The sequence below is a fragment of the Perissodus microlepis genome, chromosome 7 (assembly GCF_051167445.1).
Source record: "Perissodus microlepis isolate ML-2025 ecotype Zambia chromosome 7, ASM5116744v1, whole genome shotgun sequence".
NCBI lineage: Eukaryota > Metazoa > Chordata > Actinopteri > Cichliformes > Cichlidae > Perissodus > Perissodus microlepis.
In genome coordinates, this window is record NC_140467.1 from 33,015,037 (window position 1) to 33,035,025 (window position 19,989).

Consider the following 19,989-nt stretch of genomic DNA (forward strand, 5'->3'; position numbering starts at 1 on the left):
AGTTAATATTACTGACAAACCATTAGCAGATTTATGTATTTAGCTTGCTAATCTTTGCTCTTTTGCTAATGCCAAATTAATTGCTTCACCAAATAACTATAATGCATAAACGCCTTGACCTCAAACATACTGAAAATTTGAGGACTATATTCTTAAAAACAGGAAAGAGGTGGTCAAATATCCAGCCAGAATTAAACCAGAAGCTGGTTGATGGTAGAGACATCTGACTGAAGTACAACTTGCTAAGGGACATTTAACCAAATATAAGCGGAGGTGTGCATTTGCAGTGTTGGGAAGTTTACTTTTAAAATGTATTCCACTACAGATTACAGAATACACGCCCCAAAATGTATTTTGTAACATATTCCGTTACGTTACTCAATGAGAGTAACGTATTCTGAATACTTTGGATTACTTAATATGCTGTTTACAACTACATGAATGTGATTTATTACTATTACTGAAGGTCCGCGGCTCCGAACCATAGTAAAGGGACCTCTGGCTAATACGTTGGGTTTGTGTCGGGCTCGTAGCCGAAAACTAGCTTTACTTTGTTGTCTGGGTCAAGTTTGCTAGCGAGAGACAGAGGCATTGAAAGGCTGCTCCAACTGAACTTATTGTTTCAGAGGAAAACACGAACACAGCGTACAGTCGAGTCTTAATAGCTTACTTACAACTGGGCTCGTCAGGCACTCTTCTTGGCTGCAGTGGTTATTATTATATTTACATGCTTCCAGCTCCCGTTTATGCTCAATGACAACTCGTACTTTTCCACTCTCCTTTTTCTCCCTCCTCTTGCTCACAGACACATAACGGGTATGGCAGTCCATTCTCCCTGCAGCACGGACTACACTGCCCATGAGGCTACATTCTTCAGGGCTATGCCTGTAGCATTCTGCCTATTGGCTTAGCACAACAACAACAACAAAAAGGCCTCTCTCACTCAGGAAACACACAAGCTGTGTCCCAAAACGTTGGCTGCATCCTTCGAAGGACCCGGCCTTCGCGGTCTACGTGGGCCAGGTCCTTCGAAGACCGAGAAGGCCAGAAGTGCGAGGCTGTGAAATGGGACGGTCTAGCCTTCAGATTTGCGTCACCGCTGTGTCGGTGGAGTTTAATAAACTCGGCCGTCTGCTCCTTGCTATCTAAAATATAACAGGACACTGGCGTAAATTCTCGACAGTCTCACACTTCTGTTTAACATTTATTCAGCTGTGTGAAAACCCCGGAGGAACCCACCCGATGGATTAATAAAGTTTTATTTAATCTAATAACTTTGATCTCAGCCAAACCGATTTACTCCGGAACATATAAAACACCGAAAAAAGGCAAACAATTACATTTTTAAGTTATCCGAGTGACTTATATATCATGTTTAACCTGAGTAGCGAAAGAGTGGGGGTCTGAAAACGATGAAGCCAGGAGTCCGCTGCTCTCGCCGGCTCGAGTGACCATTGAACCCCCCGGCTTGCTATCGAGCTGGTGGGTGACAGACGTCTCCGAAAACGTCGGCACACTTTTGCAAATATACAATGTCTTGATAAACCAAGCAGATATTTGTCATTTACACAGCTACTTTCTCGCCTGAAAATATGTTAAAAGTTTATTTTGCGACCCAGAAAGATTAATAAGACTAATTTTAAAACTTATTAGCGGCCGCCATTGTTGGCAGCTGAAATTTGGCTGAGCCGCGCTATGAATTCTGGGATATGGTGGGCCACGAAGGACACACCCGACCCATCCTTCAAATTCAGGGAAATGAAGGACACATTTGTAGGAGTCGACGAATTGGGACAGCTTTTGTCGCCTAGCTGTGACGTAATCGGCCTTCAAATGCGGCCTCCGGAGGATGCAGCCGACGTTTCACCATTACCGCGATCCCCTTTGATGACAACAACAAGAAACTAAAGCGACACATGACAGACTGTATCAAACCAAAGTGCATCAGCCTGATGTGTAGTAGACAGCTACAGTCGCAGAGAGAGCGTCACCCTGTAGCCATGGCAACCGTAACGCTGCCGCCTGGAACAACAGAACATAGCTGTCAAACAAAACCCAAACAGTCCTGACCCGCCACAACATGAAACAGGAAAATGCCGCCGTGTAATCCATTAATTCCAACAAAGTAACTGTATTCTAAATACCACCTTTTTAAACGGTAACTGTAACGGAATACAGTTACTCATATTTTGTATTTTGAGCCTGTATGTGTACTTTTAACCCTATGGGAATTAGAGAAAATCCAAAATACATTAAAACTTGTGCACCCAGCAGTTAAAAGAAATCGTTTAAGCCCAAAATTACTGTGACATTCATGCCTATGGTGAGTGTACTATGTAAACTTATAATCTTAACTGTATATGTGCTAAATAGTGGTTTTTACTCAAACAATTACTCTTATTACATTTAACATTAAAATAAAATATAAAATATAGCGCGGAGTGTTACATGAAGTCCTAGTGAACATCTGTAAAATATGCTGTCAGTACAGTGCAGCCTGCTGGTCATGACTGCAAAATAAATCAGCATTTATGATTAGCCAGACATTTGATTGCTAATCATGGTTTCCACTCTGCCCTCTCATCTTCACTGTTCTTTGTCTCTGTCTTTGTCTCTCTCTCTTCCTCATGATGTCATTGCATTAGGCCCGATGTGAAGGGAGGGGTTAATTAGTGGGATTAACAGCGATAGTCTGAAGGAAACTTATTGAACCAACACACATACATACATGACGGTAAACTGATACACACACATTTGATACACATGCATGCTAATGACTCCAGCAAAATGGCAGTAGTCAGCAGCGTTATTTCCCTCAATCAGTTACAAATGGAGGATTAAAACGTATGAGGCACAGCTTTAGAAAAACCACTCTGATGTTGTTGAAGCAGAAAATATGTATTTGGCATCCGTCAGATGAATGACAGGTATGATTAGTGGAGCAGAGTGTCAATCATAGCTGCCCGTCTGGAGAAAAAAAGGATTATAAAACTCTTTATTCTGAAATGATTTACTAAGTCTTTTAATGATAAGAAATTGAGGAAATTAGCCTTTTTATAACGTACTCTACAGGCTGGATATTTCATTTATAGATAAAAGATGTGCGGCAGCTGCTTTCAATTACTTTCAAAGAACAGAAATTTGAAAAAAAAAATTAAAATATAACATCTGTTGCTTTTCTCACAAATATGGGGTTTCTTTAATTTAATCATTTGTGCAGATATCTCCTTGTTTTCAAATCAGTTTGGCTGTTTTTTGAGCTCCTATAAATAAATCATTATAAAATGCTTACAACAAAGCAAACCCGCCAACCAAAACATATGTTATCTTAGTGCAGGTACAGGCATTTCTTCAAAAACCGAGTTTTTACAGGTTGATATTTTCATAGCTGCTTTTTTCCCTCTCTGAAGAGGGAACAAAGGTTTCTGGGATTCAGTTACAGAAAGAGATTTGATGATGAAGAATTAGACTTGGAGTGGTCTCAAAGCCGTATTTATTTTCTCAGCCTCCTTCCTGCCTCTCAGCTGCTTTCCCGAGCAGATATACAGGCGTTTGGATTTAATGAACAAGCCCACCACTCCAACAGCACTGAAGTGGTCACATGACCCTCACATTCATGTCATGGTGGCGGTTTTTCATTCCAAAGCCGACTTCAAGCAGCAAGGCAGAAAATCTCCAAATGAAAAACGTGATTGATGCCTGCTATTCATAGCTCCCAATTAGCTCACCCATCTTCACCACACGCACACAGTTGTTCCATTGGAAAAAGAAAATGCTAGCATTTCTTGGCATAATTAACTTCACTTTCACAGATCTGCATTAAATAATGCAGATGAAGCAGAACAGTTCCTACTGTATCCTCATATATATTATTATCCTTTTACATCCGCGCTGTTCTCTTTACAGTCCTGAAGCGAGGCAAAGTGAAGAAGGGTAAAAACGACCTGATCAGTGCTGAGGAGGGGGACGATCCTTTCGCAGACATCTCCTCTGTTGGTAAATCTTTTTTTTTTTTACCCACGTCCACCAGCAGGATACCCCTGACCTTTACATGCTGTCTATTCACAAACACGACCTTTACAATAAACCCCCCATAAAGGCTCATCTTCTACAGTGAACACGTTCTCTGACTTTGTCGCCTCCCTTCATCAGATCAGGATGCCATGTCTCTGCAACATTTAAACACAAGGCTTAATAATAATAATAATGATCTTAATAATGTATATTATTCTAGCGGCTCTTGGATTCAGAGACCGAATGTCTAAAGTTTCTCCCGGCTGTGGATCACCTTGAGGGTAAAGGAGTATAATTAACTTTTCTAATTAGACTGTTGAAATAGCAGGAGAATCACCTGCAGCATATTCAAATTATACTTTTTAATATTAAGGGACTTCATGCTTCCCAACAAAGGCAACATGTAATTGCTTGTCTGTGGGTTGGAAACAGGCATTAGCAGGGTAAATGAAACCATTTAGCTGCCTTCATTATTTTCCCCATTATCTGATCTAATGACTGTTTTTTTGTTTGTTTGTTTTTTTAGAAAAAACATTGCTGAGGGAATAGATGTCATATATATTGTTATATATATATTGATATGTCTCATCTCACTGGTTTCACTCATAATGCCTGCAGTTCCGCTGTGCAGCACAGAAGTAGTAGGTGCACAGTTTTAATGAGCAGCTGCAGGTAAATTTCAAGGAGTGTTTAGGTGATTTAATGGTTTGATTTCTGTCCCATGGGGAGATTTTTTTAAAACAATTTAATCAGTTTACAATCTTGGCCATGAACAAGTTCATTGCTTGGGAGCAGATTTAAAAGTGTGTTAAATCTGTTCAGAGCACTTTTTTTTTTTACCTAGTATAACAGTTAAAAAAACTACTTTTTAATTTTTTTTGTGAGCTTAGCTCAATAGTTGCCCCCAAAATAGCAGCAACTTACCAGTAACTTATTAATACCAGTAACTAAAAACTTAAAAACACACACTGAAGATTAGGATAATATAAAACCAGCAGTCTTAAAAAATGGCTAAAGCATGAAAATAGAACATTAGTTCAAATTAAAACAAGATTAATACAAACAGAACTGAGAGCCCTACCCCATGTTGTTCTAAAACTGCTCTATTTCTACATTGACCAAACCACAGAAATATTATTTTATTGTGCATTCACTGAATCAGTTTTGTCCTTTCTATTGGTGTCATGTGCAAAAAGTCTCAGTCTACATGAAGTAGTCAAATGGAAGAATTACACTCGAGCGAGTGTCCCTGTGCACCAGACAGTTACAGCTGGCTCAGTTTTCCTTCAATACTTGCACCTTTTTCCTAGTGACTTTCAGTTTCTTCCTTGTGAAGATAGATGTATCAGACTCGTATTCAGAGGAGGGCTTATGCGTAATATCGGCGGTTTAAGTCTGGGAGATTTTTTCTAGGGGGATGTTTCAACTGCAATTTTAACCCCTTATCTGTTGTTAGAAAGAACAGCCTTACAACTATGCATGAGAAAACTGAGCAGTACCAGGAGGTGAAGATGCAGCAGACGTGGAAAGTGAAATCCAAAGTGGTTCCTGCGATAATAGGAGCATTAGGGGATATTAGTAGCATTATGTAAACCCCAAACTGGAAAACTGGAAGAGTAGCTCTAGCAGATTCTACGTACAACATTCAAGCCTGTGGTAAACAATCCAGACATGCTGTGCAGAGTATCTCTCTGTAGGTACAAATAAAGTGATCTGAATCTCAAACACCCTAAGACCAGTGGCACTCGCTTTAGGGGCATAAAATTAGGATGCTACCTTATCTGTATTTATGGGTCAGTATATATATATATATATATATGTGTGTGTGTGTGTATGTTGCTCCAGTATATATATTGCTCCATATATATATATATATGTATATTGAGAGAGAGAGAGAGAGAGAGAGAGATAGATAGATAGATAGATAGATAGATATACACACACGCTTGAACTCTGTTTCGTACTCCATGAGTACAGACCTAAAATTTGAAAGAAAAAAAACTACAGTTGCATCAAAGCCTTCCTACTGCTCTGTCTAACCTGCATGAGCTGCTCATGTATAGAGGAGAGAGGTTATTTACAGAGAATTAACAGTGCCTTTGACACTGGGTTCATAAAGTCTGTTGTGTTTGTTTTGGTTGAAATTCTGAGTGCAGCTTTCTTAACCCGACAGAAGTAAAATGTTTATTTCTTCGAAGCAAAAAATCCCAATACACAGAAGCCTGAATATTTAATTACACCACAGCTGAAAGGGCAGGATGTGATGCATGCAAGCTCTTATTATAAAACATTACTGTAAAAAAAAAAATTATAAACCAAACCACACCAGCTTAGTTTATATGAGTCACAGAATGTGAGTCTTTTATGAATGGAAGGCAGGAAACCAGTGTGCCAAACACATACCCATATCCATCACACAGTTCCTGTAAAACTACAGCTGGCTTAACTGTTTCTATACAGATTTACCTTACAATAAAAAATATTTAATTTATGTCTAAAAGAGGAAGTAGGTGGATTATTATTTTCTCTATGATTGCTAAACGAAAGCCTTGTAAGCATTACAGCCATCTGAGTGTAAAAGCTAATTTTAAGATCACCAGGGGAAAAAAGCAAAGGAAACGAACAGTGATTCATTGTGAAAACTGTGAATCTGAGAAATAATCAGACGCTGCACACTCACACATTTCCTTTCTCACCTCTTGGTCATCGTTTTCAGCTCCTCCTGGGTCTCCGTTTGGTCGGGCCAGTGTGAAAAGCAGCGGTAAGATGGACAGCTCATCTTACTTCCGGCGTAAAGAGAAGAGGACCCGCTTCTTCATCCGCCGCATGGTGAAGGCTCAGAGTTTCTACTGGATCGTCCTGTGTGTGGTTGGCCTCAACACACTCTGCGTGGCCATAGTCCACTATGACCAACCCGAGTGGCTTACAAGAGCCCTCTGTAAGTCTCAGAATAAAATGCACTCCTACATACTCACTTATTCACCGCCTGTATGACTACTTCCTCTCTGTTTTGTTGCTCTGTCCATCAGACACTGCAGAGTTTGTGTTTCTGGGTTTGTTTCTGACTGAGATGACTTTGAAGATGTACGGCCTCGGAGTAAGGAATTATTTCCACTCCTCCTTTAACTGCTTTGATTTTGGGGTAAGTGTAGGCTGTAATCCAAGCTTCTGTTTGGTTTATGATGACTGGTGTCCTAAAATCAGAGCCACACACATCAGATAATAACTTTACCTTCTCCTTTTGTCTTCAGGTGATTGTTGGCAGCATTTTTGAGGTGATCTGGGATATGATTAAACCAGGAGCATCGTTTGGTATCAGTGTGCTGAGAGCTCTGAGACTGCTTAGGATTTTCAAAGTCACCAAGTAAGTTCACTGTGTGAAACTACAAGGTATAACCATACATTTGTCACAGTTCTGGGTGATTTTGACCCAGCATTTTGAGTTCTTATGTTTTGGTTTGATTTTATATTATGGGTTATATTCTGATTCCCTTGTTTTGCTTTGTTGATCATTATTATAAATCTATGTTTCAGTTTATTCTGGTTAAGGGTTTAGTTCTTAGGTTTTGTCCTTGTGCCCTCGTGTTTAGTATAGGTTTAGTTCACTGTCAAGTCTGCGTCTTTTCGAATTGTTTCCTGTTTTATTTTGAAGGTTTATGTCTTATATCAGTGTTTCTAGTTTCGCTTTCTCTGTCTCCGTAGGTCTAATTTCTCCCAGCTGTGTTCCCACCTGTTCCTCGTTCCCTCATGTGTATATATAGTGTGTGTCCTCCAGTGTTCACCGTCGTGTCGTACCCTCAGATTTGCCTTTCTGTTTCCGGTCTCAGCTTTCATTGTTCAGTTTATGTGTTTGTTCTTTGCCGGCAATAAAGCTGTGGTTTTTGAGCTGCTATTTTGTCTCGACGAGTCTCCGCCTGCCTGCACACAGATCCCTGACAACATGCCTTCAATGCAGAAATGTTTTCTTTGTTTGCACTTTGCAGCCCTACCAATATTATTGTGTTCATTGTGTGCTGCAGTTTAGATGAAAAATGTCTCCTTCTTGGTGTCATAAATCAGACAAAGTGGAACACAAAAACAGTATACAGTGCATAACTGTGAAATATACATAACGTTAGAGTGAGAAATCTTTTAAGGAGAATGCTTTTTATCACTTTGCCTTGACTTTTAATCTGAACACTTAAAATGTGTGTCTTCAGGAGGCAATACAGGAAAACCTTTCAGTGTATCATAAAACTGAAAGCACTACTTTACTGAGTAAAACCTGAATCTAGCTGAAAATTGTATTGCATTCATGTATATGGTTCTTATTGCACTCTTAAGGTCTTCCCACAGTATTTCTTTTTCAGACATTCTGTTGTATATTTATTGTTGTGCTTGACATAACTGTCCTGTTGTATGAGCTCTTCGGTTTGGGCATGTCTGACCTTGGGGTTAATTTATTGGGTTGTCCACTCCTGCTAATATTGTGGCATTGTGCTAATACACACCTGCAACATAACACTTGGACTGCACTTGACTAGACCTGATAATAAACTTACCAATACATCTATAAAATAGTTTCTTATCAGAAGGTCCTAAATATTGAAGCTGTGTTCTTCTATTCTTTCTGCCTTGCTCCCTGTACTGACAATCATGTCATAGTTTATACCTTTCATGCCATTAGATTAGCCTTAATCTTCTCATTCAGTGAGACTGGCAGCTGTACACCCTGACACACTGATTTGTTTTATGCCACCTACACTTCTTATTGCTATTTGTTCCACTCTGCCCTCCTCTGCTTTGGTTGTTCTGATATGTGTATTTGCAAGATTTGTCATATTACTTCTGTCTGTCTGAGTCTTCCTGTTTGTTTTTTTGTTTTTTTGTGTGTGTGTGCTCCAGTATGTACAACAATAATTTCTTTGTGCCCCTCTTTTTGTTTGCTCTTTCATGTCAGATACTGGAACTCTTTAAGGAACCTTGTTGTTTCCCTCCTGAACTCAATGAAGTCCATCATCAGCTTGCTCTTCCTCCTGTTCCTCTTCATTGTGGTCTTTGCCTTGCTGGGGATGCAGCTCTTCGGAGGACAGTAAGTGATTTGTCCAACCTGATCTGCTCTTTTTCCTCCTCTTTCCAACCATTTATAATTCATCACACGAGCACCAACACAAACACAAATCCTCTCCTCTTCTACTTCTCTACTCATTTCCCCACCTGACCCTTCTTGTGTATGATCCCTGGCCCAGCGTGGCAGTGGTGACAGACATGTTGACACAGCAGGTAGCTGGCAGATCAGCAGTAGTGACTGCAGCCCTTTGATATCACTCTCAGCAGGAGCTCCATGTCTTCTAACAACGGGAACACCTCATGATTCTGGGCTGGCTGCAGTTAATCAAAGGCCTGGCATCTGGCCCCGTCTGACTCAACTCACACACAAACATTTTACTTTCTCTCTCCTCGCATATTATTTCACATCACACAAATACTGCTCTGGTCAGATAGTTTGCCTTTTTAAATCTACAGTACTAAAATTATTATTAAATCCTGTTGAGTGCTTAAAAAGAAGGTAACTGGATGTCTCTTGGCTTGTGAAGATATTTCACATCTCGTCCAAAAGGCTTCCTCACTTCTAAAACAACTGTGTGACCCAGGTATTTAACCCAATGTAGGGGGCCCTTTGGAGGTATTCCTGAGGGTCATTGATCCCCTATTGATCATGTGAGCCATCACAAGTGTGGATCATTGCAGCTGCCGAGGTTTCACCAAGTGTAAATCTCTATATGTCATGGCCCTGCATTGTAGTTTTTGGACATTATAGTGTTTGAATATTCTGAGTTGATTCTTGGTTTCATTTACCTCATGCTTTAAGTGTTTAGTGAGACTAATTCCTCCCTCAGTGTTTCTCTCGTTCTCTTGTGTCTAGCTTCCTGTGTTGGTTTTTGTAGTCTCCAGCCTTATCTCCATGTTTATTTTCCCGTTTCACCGGTCTTGTCTCTGTCTCTTGCTCTCTCAGCTCAGTCATGTCCCCGTCTGGGCTTTGTTCTGTCCCTCCACTCTGTCGTGTCTCCATGTCTGTTTTATCCCCAGCTCCTGTGTTTAGCCTCTGTGTGCACTCCCCAGCATCTCCTCTGTGTAGTCAGTTGTGTCTGGTTGCTGTCTCTCCATCTCCATCTTGTCTCTATGTTGCTCAAAAGAGTGTCTTTTCTCCACTTTTTTGAGAATGACAAACTTAATTGAAATCTCTGTTACCTAAAGTCAGAGTCCTGTCACTGGGATTAATAATATCCTACCTAGTTTGGAATACCCTATGACCCAGAAACTGACATTGTACATGGAAGCCATGTTATAGCTAGCCATTAAACTATAAAGAATTTATATAATACAAAGAATAAAAAATTTCACATTTTAAAGTCTAGAATGTTTAATCAACCAACCATACAACCATCCATCCATGTTTACCTGCTTATTCAATTAATGGTAGCAGGGACCTGGAGCCTGTCGTGCACGTGTTGCACTGTGGGAGAATGCCAGACCACCCGGAGAGAGAACCCATGGAAGCATGGGGAGAACATGCAAACACCACACAGAGAGGGGTCAGCTGGCTAGCAGGAGGCTGGCAGAAAAAAAACAATCAAGTAGAACAATTAATCTCAGTGAAGTTAGTCCAAAGCACAAGGAAGCACCGTGCTTCCCAAGTGGGAATAAGCACAGACTGGAAAACCAGGGTAGCTGAGGCAGGGATTATATTTGATTGCAGACACGGATTCAAAGAGTAGTGGTGAAAAACAATCAGAAAAAAATTACACACAGTGATGTCATTTGTGAGATAAAAAAAGGTGTTGGTATTTCTGTGTGTCCACAGTTTGAAAAACAGTAAGCAACACATGGAAGAGTATTTCTTAACCATTCTTTTTATTTTGGAAAAACTGCACTCATTTGCTTTGCAATGTTCTTCCTCCAAGAAAGTTTAAACTGAACAACCAAAACACATTTAAAATTATATTTTAACCAAGTAGTGGCACATTATGTGATAAAACAACAACAACAACAACAACAACAACAACAAGTTTTTCATCAAAAACAGGCTTCTAGATGTATTTATCAGTGTCAATGGTTAGTACTGTTGCCTCACAAGAAAAAGGAAAAGCCTAATGTGCTGAGTGACCTTTTTATTTGGAGTTAGTGTGTTCTCAAAGACTGATTGTTGTAAATTCAAGTGTGGATGAGCTGTTTGTCTCTCTGATGTCCCTGCCTTTTAGCAAAGTCAGCTGGGGTGACTTCAGTCACCACGAAAACACTGGTTTGCAAAGCAGTTAAAACACATGGATGGATTTATGTTCCTCCTGGTCAGGCATACCTAACTTAAACAAAAATTAAAACAAATAGATGAGTTTATAAGCTGTAGTGTTTAATAGGTTGGATTCTATGTCAGGTTGTCAGAGTGATGAGTCTTGCATGATGTTATAAATGTCATAAATATGCGTTTATTTAAAGCATTGACCTCAGATGGTTTAAGAATCTCTTCTCCATTGTATTTTTATACATAAATACACTCAACTGAAATGCACAGACGGCCTTCATAAAAACCACAACTGAATTTCTTTGAAGCAGGAGGCTGTTGCCATGGCATCAAGCCTTACATCAGTCTGCAGCATCATTAACATCACATCAGTCTCTGGTGATGGACAAGTGTGAGATGAGTCTGACATCCACATGGTGCTTGTAGCCAGCTGAGCACACCAGGCTGAGCACAGTGTTCTCTGCCCACCATAACAACCATGCTATTGTTAATTCCCTTATTCGAACATTTTTACCTTTAAAAATGTGCCCAGGATTTTACATTTTTTTTGTGTTCATGAGTCTAAACATAGAAGTGGTTCAGTCGGGTCAGGTAAAATCTAAAGAAAGCCCAACCGTTCCTCAGACAGAGCTTCGTTTTAAATAAAAAGTTTTCAAACCTAAGTAGAAGACTGAGTGGCCTTTTAAAAGGCAGCAGAAGTGCTTTGTTATACCCAGGCTTTATTTTTGGCTCAGAGATTATGTACTTGCTCTCAGAACGGTAAAAATTCTGAGAACTGAAAGATAAACAGCTTGAGGTAGAGGACTGTTCATCCTCCTGCTGAGACTCACAGGACATCGTTGACTGTTTTGCAAAAGTGATAAGCTCAAAAGTGCAGGATTTATTATAATGCAATAATTTTTTGTTTTCTGTTGGCTGCTTTGTAGCTTTCAGTTTTAGAGGTACAGACCTTCTTTTGTTGATTAACTCTGACTTTTTGTGGGCACAGGAGAGATGGCATTTTTACATTTTCTGCTCAGGCCCTTTTAAGTGTCCAGGATTGGTAATTGTACATCCTTTCAAAACAGATCAGAAACAGAAAACATCAAAGGACAATTGTTTACTCCCAACCTGTTTGACATTCCAGTTAATGAGTTTTTGGAACATTTTAAAAGACTTGGCATTTCATCAAAAAATTTATAAGATTAATCTGCAATGAAAATAATCACTCGTGGTCAGTCAGTCCATCCAGGAATTTATTATGCTGCAAAGATATAATACAAATTAAAATTCATCCCATCATTTTCTACAGTGTTTCAGAACTTCTTCAAAAGCCAGAGTGAACAAAGAAAAATCAAGGCTGAGGTTCCACAGAAAAAATCCATCTGACTGTGATCTGAAATGCATTTTTAAAATAAATGTTCCCAACACAAATGATTTGTTTGTCAAGTCTTATGACAGTTCAGCGTTAGCATATTGTGTAGATGCTAATCTGAAAGTGCTGGCTGAGCCTGCACCTGCTCAACTTGCCTGTTGAAGGAAGTCGCACATTGACCATGGCGGTTAGCAAGAGGAAATTCATGTGTTATGGTGCCACATCATTGAAACATCTTTACTAGCTAATGCTAGCTGTGTTCCTCAGAGCAGTAAAAACAGTTCCAGCGGTAGCTTGCCTCGCCTCGCGTGCTATTCCACATCAGTTTACTGTGAAAGATTTACAGTTTATCCACAACGTGCTTGCGCAAATCACAAAAAAAAGAGATGTTAAACAGTGACAGCTACAGTTTCCTATGAGTACAAAAGAAGCAGAGCTTTGAGCAACAATAGACAACCGTGGTCACAAGATGGCAGTGATCTAAAGCAGGGGTAGGCAACCTTTTTGATGATGAGCGCCATCTAAAATTTCCTCAGAAGTCAATGTGCCGTATGATTGCATTGGCAATAAATTTAATAACACTCTATATTAACAGTTACACACTATACAGAACAACTTTATAGAATTATATTTGTTCGCAGATGTTGGCAGTTATCAGCGAATAGTTATCAGCTATTTTGGAACAAAAAAAGACACTTTTTATCCATAACAAGAACTCCATAACAGCAAATGTACTATACAAAAGAAAATGCAAATGCTATTTATGGTCTCCTCACAACAATGATAAGAAAAATAAACTGGGCCAATATGGCATGTTTGTTAATACAGAGACACACATGTTAATGTGATCTCTGATCTCCCACTCAGAGACACAGGTCTCCGAGTGTCCAGCATTCAGACACCTGAGGACACTCTTCATGTAAGAGAAAATCTGCTCACACAGACATGTAGAGCCAAATACTGTCAATAAGGCCTCTGCAATGTTCTGAAGACAGTTAAACTTGTCAGGTAGTGATGTCCAGCAGGTGAAAATGCAAACTCCATGAACACGCACAGCTGTGGATTCCAGCTGCATTCGTAGTTCTGCAAACTTTGACCCCCACAGAGTCGAGGTTTACAGTTCAATCAGCTGCATTTCGATGTCGCATTAACTGGCATTAACTCAGCCAGTTAATGACAGTTAATGCCAGTTAATGCGAGACAAATCCAGCTGCTCATTAAAGCTTTCTGGTTTGATCAGAAAAGAAAACATTGGTCCATACACCTGATAGTCCCGAAAATACATTGTGAATTCTGTCTCGAGTCTACGGATGTATCCGTGTATTTCCGGGGTGCTGCACCGAGCGGACAGCTCCTGAAGCTTTTGTGTCAGAATGTGGAAATTTCAACAACGCTTGAAAAAACTGCCAGCTAGCAACGTCCCTCTCACCGGTAGGCTAAGTTATTTTTAGCCAATTACAAGTTGAATCTGGTAGTTGGGGTTGTTAGCTAAGATACCATCATTAAGAAGCGGCACAACTAATGTGTCAATGCGAGCTAATTTGCGATGTGCACCGCTGGCTTTTATTTTTTAATGCACCTGCTCAGATTAATTCACTGCATGTCGTGCCCAGGGCTGGACTGGGACAAAAAATCAGCCCGGGCATTTTGACTAGAGACCGGCTCACCAGTTATTAAAGCCATAAAGCCTTTGAATGAAAACAGACGCTGTTGTGACAGTGATGTACACTGTCTTGTTGGTATATGTATAATTTCTATACATTTTACATCAGATAAAAACTTTGGTTGTAAGATTTAGATAATTAGTTATGAAAAGCGAGACATTTTAAATGAGAATAAGAAAGAAAAGTTTTTCTTTTTGCCCCCCTTTCCCTGTTAATGCCCCCTGGCAAAACTTTGCCAGGTGGGGGCCAGGTGGACCCGTCCCTGCATAGTTACCAGCTGTCAGCTACATAGAAAAGCATCCTGGTGTTATTTGTCTCTTAGAAACAGTTCATAACTTCCCTCCAACTCCTTCATGTCACCTTAAAGGTAAACCTGTTTCTCCATCACCTGTTCAGCTCTGATGATTCAGTAAGGACATTTCCTGGCAGTAGCGGTTTTTGATACGGGCGACACGGGCGGTTGCTGTGCCCAGGGTTGCCGACCCCTGATCTAAAGGATGGATGTAAACAGCTTTATGACAGCACAGTCTGAGATAAATAGAGATAAATTGCCTTTCTTTGCTTCATTTTAATCGATGTCTATTTTTAGATTTGAATTGTCCTGGCAGAATGCAACTGGGTTTTAGTAATAACTTATCTTCTGTTGGAAAGCTTGGCTAGAAAGGTACATTCTCAGTACCTGTGGCATAGGTCACTTATATAAGCTAATTAATTCCGAGTAACATTGAATTTCACTCACTGTAACTGAAGTAGAAACTTTTGGTTGGGCCACACTGAAAGCCATTTTATTTGTCAGAGAACTGCATTAAAAACACCAAAAACATAATGGAGAAATTTCAGTTCAGTGACTCAAGCTTTCAGCGGTTAGGCTTTGTAGACGCCCTGTTTCCAACTGCTGTGTCAGCATTCACTCATCAGTCAAAGCTGCCACATCTCTAACTTTAACCCTTTGTAGTGTTAAAAAAAATCAACATCTGTGCAGTCGAAGAGTCTGTTCGTTTTTTGTGCCACGCTGTACAGTAAACATTATTAACAAGGCGTCTATGTGGGCTGACTTCAGTTTAGAGCAAACTTTAAGTGGCCATTCTAGTTTTTCTTATAACTTAAAGTTAACACATTGACACTGTTTCTTATCTCATAGCAGGATTTGCCACTTATTTTATGAAAAAAACTGAAATTAGATACAAATAAATAAATACTAAATCTTGGGTACTGGTTGATGACAAAAATGATTCAAAAATCTAAAAACCTATAATATGAAAATATTTTAGCTGCATATTTTAAATAGTCATGTGTTAACAATATCCATTGCCATTATTTATACAATAAAAATGCTGTTGTTGTTGCTGTTGTAAATGCTGTATGATGTAGGAGAGTGAGAGCATGAGCATGTGGGGAGTTTGGCCTTCTATGACTCTGATTTAATGAAGTCTCCATGGACGACACATGGAAGCCAAACAGTGTTCTTCCAATCCCTATTATCAGAGTAAACAGAAGCCTGCACACAAAGGGGCAGCAGCAAAATGCAGCATCCATTCTCAGATTCCACTAATCCCCGGTGAACGAGGGGGAAAAAAGACAGAAGTGTGGGATGGAGAGAGTGTGTGTGTGGGTATAAAACAGGGAATGAAAAGAATAAAAAGAGGGAATACCGATATGATGTGAAGTGGAGAAATTGGTGAAGAAAGCAGACAGGATGAATTAAAGACAAATCATTTCCCCAAAATTTAGGGTAATGATTTGTCACTTTTTATTCCAATTTAAAATCATCCTAACACAAATAATGTAATGTTATGTACCCCAAGGTAAAGTTTATTTAGCTGAAGCATATAATATATAGATATATATATTTACATATATATATATTTTATATTATAATTAATATGAGAAATTATTTTTATATAATAAAAATAACCTTGATCGAAATTTGAGATCAGTTTGAGGTACCTTAGAGTTGATGGTTCTATTATTAAAAAAATAGATAAAGTAATTTGAAAATGCCGAAGTATCACCACAACAGGTCAGATATTGCAGGAATTTTTTTTTTTTAATATTCTGTTTTTAAAAAGATTATTTTACTAAATATGAGTATTTATATTGACCTGAAATTATCCATGACTGGTCAGAACCAAGTATACATGCATACAGTACACACACACACACACACACGGACACACACACACGGACACATGTGCCTACAGCTGGGTCTGCTCTTTTGCACCGACAGTCGCTTTGGTAACTGTCGGCGCTCCACATCCTCTCCTCATCTTAAAGTCTGTTCCTTTTCCTTTTTCCTCTCTTCTACATGTGGGTTTGACTTCCAAAAACATTTTTCCCCCACATGTTCCATTCTGGTTTTTGCATGACATATCACATGCTTGGGATTATATGGCTGTTAAGACATTTAATTTTTATACAAAATTGCAAAAATAATTGCATTTCAACTCAAATTTACAGTATTTGAACCCATATAAGTAATTTTAGGTGAATACCTGTAGAATGCCTATTGGAAGCATTCAATGGGAGCTTGCTATATAATTCCTGAACTTTAATATGCATCTTGCTTGACTATCGCATGAAAACTTTGTCAGGATTATTCTGTCTTCTGAATTCAATTTTTTCAGATTTTTTTTATTACACCTTGATGTCGGGAGACATTCAAGATGGAAAGAATATTTATTTATATTTGATTGTAAATTTATAAAGAATATTTCAGCTCTGTATAGTTTGCTTTAAAACTCACCTGCAATTTTGTTCTGATTACTATTTTTTATTGTTTACTTTATATGTTATTTTTTTATTGTAAAGCACTTTGATTTTAAATGTCCAATATAAATGAAACAATAAATGAATAAATAAAATACTTTTTTGTGTATATAAAAAAAACTGGAGATCCATTCAAAGAAAAATAAATAAATAAATAAAAATATTTTAGTGAGAAGCATTTTAACTGAAATCCAGGATGACTAGAGTTAAAGGTATCCCAGTTAAGGGCTTTCTACACAGGCAGCAGCTAGCAGCAGAGTAATGATAAGAGACATGGAAAGTCATTGACATTCAGTCACTTAAAGCAAAATCTATGCTAGCAAGCAATTGTTTATATATGATATGACACTGTTATATGTAGGATTTAAATGTTAAAATAATGTTGGCTGTATACAGTTTTACACAGTATCTCACAGTCTGGTTAGACGTTCAAATGTACTGACCAATTTACTAATATTTCTCAAAACTTTAAATATACCACTTAAATAATACACATTTAATTTGTGAATATCAACAGCTACCCACAGTGTGGTGTAGTTCCAACAATAGCTTTAAAGATAAAAAAAAAAAAAAGACATATGGATATGTGGAATACCATGCACCTTGCTTGCTTTCTTCATTGTTCATAATCAGTCACAACTGAAAAGCATCAAAGGTGGAGTAGAAATCACTCAAAGTATGGGTAGGAAAAGAAGTTGGGTTTGCTTAAAATGGGTATAGTGATAATTCATAAATCTGTTGCTATCCATTGGAACTCTGTTGCCATCTACGTACATATAAATTCACATTAGTTACATACATTCAGTCCAGCCAGAACCTTGAACCCTCCACAAATCCTGAGTCAGGTGCTTTACAGGACAGAAATTTTAATAGCAAAATGACACACATCCAAAATACAACCAGTTGAGTATCTGATGTGTTGTGCCCATTTTGTGCCCAAGGACCGGACACACGCAGCGTCGACAGTTGAATATTTACTTACAATGTTTAATGCCACTCTGAGTTATGCAGTTTTCACACTGCTCAGCTGAGTTCCAGCTCAGCACACACCGCTCTCCTCCAGCCCCTGGTAGCTACTGAAAACGGGGAGGCATAGTTAGTGAGATGGAGGTCAGCTGTGTGGGTCAGCCATCCCTTGACACCACACCCTGAACTCACTACTCCACCCCTACCCTGCAGCTGAGCCACGAACCACACCCCGCTACATGCAGCCTGACTCAGTTCGATTGCAGTGCATTGGCATGTGATCGGACCACAACAGAATTTAATAAACCAGAAGATAAATGTGAAACCAGATGACCAAATCCATCTTAAACTAATTTCTTTCTTTGCTTTTTAGAGGAAAGGTGAATATAAACTAAGTAGAATTTGAAACTGGTGAACAGTCATTTTTTTTCTCATATTAAAAACAATCACAAGTGCTAATTTTTAAAATAACATACATTTAAAAACAATACATATTTCCCATTATTTTGCCATGAATTGAAATATTTTTTTTCTTTTATCCAATCTCAAACATTTCTTATACCTGCCTTTTTATTTTCATCATTAACTGAATGAAGTTCAAATGATGAATAGTAGGAATGCAGGTTATTTTCAGTTGAATGACCGACCCATCCTCATGCATTTCTGTGTCACTCTCTCATTGTCTTCTTTAGTTTCAAGACTGCGGATTCAGGTTTTGGCAGGTTTGTTGGGTCATGTGGGGGCTTTTTGCAAAGATTTAGAGTCTTTTTGTTGAAACTGTGCATGTCTGATGAAAGTATGTCATTAAGCTAGAGCCTCTTATTAACGTCCATTATATAGTTTCTAAATTGCTTCAGTGTCGTAGAAATCCAGTAAAGAGAACTGAATACACTTTGGATCCATTATATCAGACATACATATTGGAGTCTTGTGTTTATCTTAATACTAACATACTTGCAGCAGAGAATAGCTTTAAAGGTTGTGTGGCAAGAAGACAGAGGCTGCACACAACAAATATGCTGTTAGTGAAGCTGTAAATACTGGAACGTTATCTTATATTCTTTGGTGATTTCTGTTGGTGCCTTTTCCGCATGTTCAGTTTTCCATTCAGGTTTTCTCTTTTCTTGAGCCCAAAACAGACTGGCACTTTCTGATGCATGCCACGATAGCCATGTGTACTATTTTATGTGCTTCATACAAGTTACTTTAATTTTAAGGTGATGAAGCATGGACACAACCAGGCTACCTCTTGTCATTTAGCACTTCTTCTGTGGTGTTTTAAGTGTTTTAACAGAAGAACTGAAATCAGCTCTTTGGTGAAGAATTGTGTGAAAGGAAGAAAAATGTATACTTCACATTTTACTTTATCTGCTTAACTTTTTTGATGGTTAACATGGCATGTGAATTGGTTGATTTGCTTGTGAATACAGCAAATGTAGCAGTGTGTTTTGGACTTAATAGCCGTGAGCTTTGGCTACCTGGTGACCATTATGTCCTTCTGTTGCATGTCCCTCCTCCCATCCTTCTCTACAAGCCTTTATCAATACAAAACACCCCCCACCACTTGATGTAAGAAGACTAAGCTCTCCCTGGATCTTTAAAGAAATCCGAAAAGCCTACTCCCATCAGTGTATTGTGCTTCTGTCTTTGTGAGGACGTGTAAGTTTTAGACATTTTTGGAAGGTGTGTACATTTTGTATGAACATGTATTCAAAGAGCAGTTAGAGCAAAATATGTAAGGGTAAATGCTGGCATTTGATTTTACCTACAAAAAGGTTGGGAGTTAAATGTTCAGTTTTTTTATGATCAAAGACTAAGTAAGGATGGTGACAATGCATCATGTAGCGTGTTTAATGGTAAGTTTGGTAAACTCTGGAAAATCTGCTTGTGTAAAGCTCGTGTAAAAGTGTAAATTAGTTGAAAAAAAAGGACAAGGTATTTTA

At 38.8% G+C, this 19,989-nt stretch overlaps 1 protein-coding gene across 7 annotated transcripts in view; it reads left to right on the forward strand.

The window, feature by feature from the left end:
• The window catches only part of cacna1bb (calcium channel, voltage-dependent, N type, alpha 1B subunit, b), a 220,527-nt gene that overhangs the window by 124,453 nt on the left and 76,085 nt on the right, over positions 1–19,989 (forward strand). For all 7 annotated transcript variants that reach the window (XM_084934715.1, XM_084934713.1, XM_084934717.1 and 4 more), the window contains exons 12-16: positions 3,907–3,996; positions 6,731–6,952; positions 7,044–7,156; positions 7,266–7,378; positions 8,954–9,085. In XM_084934715.1, the coding sequence (XP_084790841.1) occupies positions 3,907–3,996; positions 6,731–6,952; positions 7,044–7,156; positions 7,266–7,378; positions 8,954–9,085 (670 nt within the window). The remainder of the gene's footprint in view (positions 1–3,906; positions 3,997–6,730; positions 6,953–7,043; positions 7,157–7,265; positions 7,379–8,953; positions 9,086–19,989) is intronic.